General features: G+C 45.1%; 1 protein-coding gene across 6 annotated transcripts in view; it reads right to left on the bottom strand.

Annotated features, from left to right (window-relative positions):
- Positions 1 to 685: 685 nt before the first annotated feature.
- PGAP2 (post-GPI attachment to proteins 2) overlaps positions 686 to 6000 on the bottom strand; it is a 38808-nt gene continuing 33493 nt past the window's right edge. For 4 of the 6 annotated variants that reach the window (XM_074217353.1, XM_074217348.1, XM_074217351.1 and 1 more), the window contains 4 exons: positions 3755 to 4007; positions 3402 to 3508; positions 1434 to 1542; positions 686 to 1001 (listed from right to left, as the gene is read on the bottom strand). In XM_074217353.1, the coding sequence (XP_074073454.1) occupies positions 871 to 1001; positions 1434 to 1542; positions 3402 to 3508; positions 3755 to 4007 (600 nt within the window). In that variant the 3' untranslated portion in view covers positions 686 to 870. The remainder of the gene's footprint in view (positions 1002 to 1433; positions 1543 to 3401; positions 3509 to 3754; positions 4008 to 6000) is intronic. The other 2 variants (XM_074217349.1, XM_074217350.1) reach the window with 2 other exon arrangements.

The raw sequence follows: 6000 nt of genomic DNA, 5'->3' as shown, positions 1-6000 counted from the left end.
GTTCATCATAAATTCCAGTCTATAAAGAAGATTTGGACTAGGCAGAGAAAAGAAACCCAGAATATCTGGAAAAGTTCAGGGAGGAAATAAAGGCCATGAAGGTAATCTGGTGCCACTCAGGAAGTAGGCCCTTCTTGGGGCAAACCATACTGTGATATCACCATTCCCCAAAATGAAACTAGGAAAAACCAGTGTTAAGGTTGGAGAGGCTTAGAGGTCCTCTAATCCAAGCCTGTCACTTTACAGAGAAGGTAATGACACAGCAGTAACACTGCTAAACCCAGGTAAACTGACTGCCGGTTTTCATGTTCACTGCCTGGGGAAAATCAAAAGGGGAAAAAAAAAAATCTCTGTTTCAGGAAGGGGGACAATAGTGTTAGTGGGTAGCAGTCTAGGACTTAATGTAATGATGGTACAAGGTGGGAGATTTTTCAGGGCTGATTAGGTGTCTCATTTGGTTGGGATACCACTTCCTCCTCCATTATGTCTAATCCCTGGGAGCTGGATCTGCTGGTAAAGCTGCTTAGGCTCCCCATCTGAAGCTGTTCTAAAGCTGCACACTATATCATGGGAGCAGAGGTTGGGAGAGTATAGGGAAGGAGCCTTGGGCAAGTGACCCAACTATCTCTTGGCTGACCCTTCTGGCCCCCTCCCCTTTTCTCTTCCCTCCCTCCACCCTGGGCCCAGCAGAAAAAGGACAAAGAGCAACCTGGAGGCTAGAGTTCTATATTTTCTCTATCAGTTTCTGGGATGGGTGAATCTGGGGGATAGGGCAGGGAAGCACATTCTCTGTCCCCTCTGTAACCTTTTAATCATGCTGAGTCTTCTCCAACATGGCCCAGCCAGGCCTTCAGAGCAGAGAGGTGGGTGTCAGAATCTTTTATCTTCTGTCGGGGAGGTAATAATCATCTCTTTGTTCCCGAAGTCCCAACAGGCAGTCATGTGGAAGGCCATGTTAGTCAGGACCACGGTGTACTCAAGGACTGCAAAGATGGTGTACACTGAGGGTGGGGAGAAGGAATGGAAGTGAACAATGAAGTCCAGAGACCCCTGCCTACTACCCACCCCAGTGTAGCCTGGGGAAACCAACCTGGAATCTTAAGAGTTAGTGCTAGAAAGGACCTTAGGAGAACATTTAATCTAATCCCCGTATTTAATGAAAAAGGAAATTGAAGTACGAGGAAGTAGTAATTTGTCCAAGCTCCCCAAAGGGAACCCAGTTATCCTGATTCAATTCTAGGGCTCTTTCCACTTAGACACTGCAACAGTCACTAAGATATATCAACACACTCAAACACTACTACTAAAAGACTGATGCTCCCATGATGGTCCCCACCACTCTTCTGATTTAGATTTTCCCTTGCAGAGAGGTCAGACAGGTCCCTTGCCCTTTGCACCAGCAGGAACAACCCTAGGCCAGGCCCCAACCTCACCTCCCGGCTCACAGTACATGTTGTGTCGAAAGTAGACAGCTAGGGCCATAAAGAAAGAGACAAAGTTGGCAATAAAAAGTCGTTGTTTCCAGCTGTAGGACTTACGTTCCTGGAGGATAGATAGATAACTGGTTACTAGGAGAGTCCTCCCATGAGGAGGAGGATCCCTCTAGGGCAAGGTTTCTCCCACCCCCACTGCCCAGAACAAAGATACTCCACACCAGCAGGGCATTTAGGACAAGTAGACATAAGCATTTTTATATATGTGGTGGGGGGCAGGGATGGGGAAGCATGCAGGACAGAAGGCTGTTGCTTTTCCTTTGCCTCATGAGCACCTTCTCTTCTAGGGAACCCACAGAAACTGAGCTACCATCCCAGGCCTGAATCTCAATGGGAACTCCTCAACTGTGGACTCCCTGAGTCTGGCCCCGGTACTAGCCTCCCCCACCTTTTAAGCCACCCAGAACCCTGCCACTAGGACTCCTTCCTCTGCAGTTACTGGGGAAGGAGGAAACCACAGGGGAAAGAGAGGGGGTGGAGAAGCCGTTAGAGCAGCCACATTTCCCTCCCCCCTTCGCCCGCCTGCACCCAACCAACTCCTTCCTGTCATTCAAATGTGGAGGCCTACACTATGGCTTCCAGATCCCCTACAGTCATCTGGGTCTTCATCCTGCCCTTATCTCTATATTTCCCTATTCCCCTCTTTCCCCAATCTCCCATCTTCTAATTCCTCCACATCTCATCATTCTATTTCTATTGCTATGCTCTATCTCCATTCCTCTTTTCTCCATCCCACATGACCAACTACACCCATCTCCCCATTCCCTCATCCTTCTAACTTCCCTGTCTCCATGCCACAGTTCCTGGAATCTTTGGTTCAGGGAATGTGAGACCTGTCCAGTCCCAGACGCTAGGGCCTCCCTCAAATCCAGGGGAAGACTTGTATATGGAGAAGGAGTTGGAGAAAGTCTTATTGTTTGGGGGCAGAAAAGAACCCCTGACTACCATTATGCAATTAACTTCTTGCAGAACTAGGGCCCTGAGTAGTGGGGAAGTGAGGTGGGAGGGAGGAGCGTACTTCTATCCCCAAATTATCTTTTCCCCAACCTGGCCTGGTGCCAGCCAGCTCCAACTCAGTGCTCTGGCCAGGAAGACACTGCCCCCTGGTGTTCATATCCCACCTATGCCCTCAGATTAGATAAAAGATTTTAGAATGGGAGAAGTGGGGTGGAAGACAGAAGCAAAGAGCCAGGATGCAAATTCTGTGAGGGACTGGCCTAAGAAGCAAAGGGAGAATCAGGGACAGCCAACCAGAGACCCACAGAAACAGTGGAAGATACACTGATAGCCAGAGACTTTCAAAGATTCTCTAATAATCATATTTTCTCTAAGATTGACAAATTATTTACCCCACTACAACCTTTTGGAGTTGTATCTATTTTAAGATTTTTATAGATGAAGTTACTAAATCTCAGAAAGATGAAGTGACACTTAAGAGATAACAGGAGAGACTAAGAAAGATTGAGACAGACAGAAATGGCTTTGGGCAGAGAGAAATATCAGAAGTTAGAGAACATTCAACAAAAACACAAAAACCTGAAGAAAACCTGTGCCTAGGAAACTCCATATATGTCCCAAGCAAAAATACTTTCTAGTATGTCCTCCCAAGTTCTGTTGTTCCTTGTAACCCTGTGTCACACAATTCCTGGGGTCCCCTATTCCTCCCCCCTCCCCAGAAACTTTACCTAGAGTCCTTGACTTCTGATATCTCTGGCTTCTGATGATGTACTCCCCATGGTCTCAGGACACAGACCCCTAGGTGGACCCAGAGTTATAAAGGTTCTTCAGATCTCTCCGAGGGTATCTCATGGCTTTTGATCATCTATATTTCAACCTCCCAGTCTGAGCTCTGCTGCCTCAGCCTTTATTCGGTCCCCAAAGCCAAGAAGAGAGAACAGTGATGTTTACCTCCAAACTTACTGTATGTTTCTTCGTCAGACGCCACAAGATACAGGTTAGCAGCATGTGACCCAGAGCTGCTGCGATGAACACGATGAAGGCATTCTCATGGATGGCTAGAGAAGGAGGGAGTAATGAGCTTGTCCCACTCCCCTACAACCCAAAGACCCTCCCCATGAAGTCCCCATCTTATCCCAGACCTCTTACCCCTCAGGTTCAGGACTTGCTAAACATAAGAACCATGTCTCCCCCTTAAGAGGGAAGGAGAAATGTTTTCCCCTCAGCCAATGGACTTGATGAGGACAGATACTATGTCTCCCCCTCAGAATAGGGGTTCCCAAAACCAGATTGAGGCCACATACTGAAGTCCTCTGAGGAGGAGACATAGGTGAGCAAAAGTAGGGCCACATTCTCCAGAAGGTTGAGGCCCAAGTTGAGGAGGCAGAGCTGGTCATAGCCAAAGCAGGGTGAAGGGCAGCTCCTGTAGTAGTTCCAGTAGACAAAGGCCACCAGGAAGCGGGGGGCTGAGTGCAGACCGATGCAGAAACGCCAGACATACCGCTGGGGCACTTCCCCACCAATAGCTGAGCTCACCGATGGAAGGTAATTGGGCACCTAGGGCAAAGAGGGATGGGGTGGAGTGGGCCAGGCCTTGGAGGGATCCCCAGGAAGGCTCAACCTCCAAGAATAGCATGCAAACATGGCCCCGCTATATTAGAACAGTCTTAAGGCTGTCAAAGTATTTTCTTTACAACTCTGAGATGGGAGATTAGATAACTAATGTATAGTTCCCCCTATTTAACAGATGAAGAAACTGAGGCTCAGGAAACATATAATTTGCTCCCAGTCATACAACTAATCAGCATCAATGATGACATTACCATCATCATCACCACCCTTGTCTTCATCAGAGTACCATCATAGACAAAACTGTTGCCCACATCTGCACAGACATCACTGATCCATAGAAATGTAAGAATGTTTTATTATTATAGCTACTACCAGTGTCTTTCAAGGCCTACCTCCTTAATATAGCCTTCTCCAGTCACCCTAGCCCATGATGACTGTCCACATCCCTGACAGCAAGAGCCACATGGTTCTCAATCATTCTGTGGTATTCTCAGAATATTCCCTCCTCTCTCACCAAATGTAGGAGCTATCTCCCAACCAGATCAGGAGCTCTAGAAGGGTGTGCTCTATGTCTCTTCTTCCCCCATCCTCCACCCCAAATCAGATAAACAGTCTTGATGAGTCATCTGAACCTCAGTTTCTTCATCTATAAAATAAGGATTATAATACATTATATGGATCCAGGGTTGTTGTGACTAAGCACTTTTCGTAAATTTTACAGCACTAGAAATAATTATTATCATTATCAATTCCCAGACCTCCAGATGGAACCACAGGGAGAGAGTGGACGCGACATATCCATCTTTCCAGTCCCATTTCTTAACTATCTCTCTATATTGTATGCTCAGAACAAAATGGATTAATCTCAGTCTCTTTGAGAAGGCTCTCTTTCCTCTATATTTTTTCCCACATTATATCCTAGGCCTAGAAAGGCCTCTCTACCCCATTTTGCTTTCATTTCATTCAATTCAATTCAATACTAAATACACATGCTTACTCAGTGCAAGTCATGTGGCCATGTGAGAGTGGGTAGAGAGCTAATCTCAAAATCAGGATGACCTGGGTTCAAATCTCCTATAATGACTGTACAAACTTAGGGAAGTTACTCAGTCTCTTGGGAGTATAGGTAATTCTCTTAAGACTATAAGCTGCAAATCAAGGGAGGAAGCTTTATCGTTACAAATTCCTCACATGGGTGACAATACAAATCTGATTCCCTTCAAAAATGTGCAAGGAACTCTCCTGGATTCTGGAAGAATGGATTTAAAAATTCCTTGCCTTCAAAGAGCTTACATTCTCTTCATGGGATATAACACAGATTTAATCAATCAATATTTATTAAGCACTTACTTTATGCCAGACACAGTGCTAAGTCCTACATAATTTATAAGGTGACACTTTGAAAAAAAAAAAAGAATGTTAACAACAGAACAGGGTAGAGGGAAGTAGGAAAGACTTCCTCTAGGAGATGATACCTGATTTGGGTCTTGAAGGAGACCCAGTCATGGAAATGGATGATGGGAGCAATGTAAAATAGGGTGGAAAAAGTAGTCAAGAAACAAGTTGTAGAGGTCCCTAACTACTAAACTGAAGTATAAAAGGCAAAAGGAGGCACTGGAAATTTTTGAGCAGAGGAGCAATTTAGCCAAACCTCTATTTTAGGAAAATTTATTTGACAACAGTGTGCAGGAGAACTAAAGAAGGAAGAAACTGAAAAATGAAAGACAAATTAGGAGTTAATGCAATATTTCAGGCAAGAAATGTGATAAGGGTCTGAACCAGTGTAGTAAGTCATATGAATGGTGAGAAGGATGCTGATAAAAAATAACTGCCATTTCTATATGAATTAATTTCACTTGATCCTTACAAACACCCTCTAAGCCATATTCTATAGATAGTTACCTCTGTTTTACAAATGATGAAATTGAGACTCAGTAATTTGTCTATGGCCAAACAGATAGCCAGTATCAGCAATACG

Source organism: Macrotis lagotis, chromosome 1, assembly GCF_037893015.1.
Source record: "Macrotis lagotis isolate mMagLag1 chromosome 1, bilby.v1.9.chrom.fasta, whole genome shotgun sequence".
Lineage (NCBI taxonomy): Eukaryota > Metazoa > Chordata > Mammalia > Peramelemorphia > Peramelidae > Macrotis > Macrotis lagotis.
Note: the sequence above shows the minus strand (reverse complement) of the source record. Positions and strands in the feature narration are given on the sequence as shown.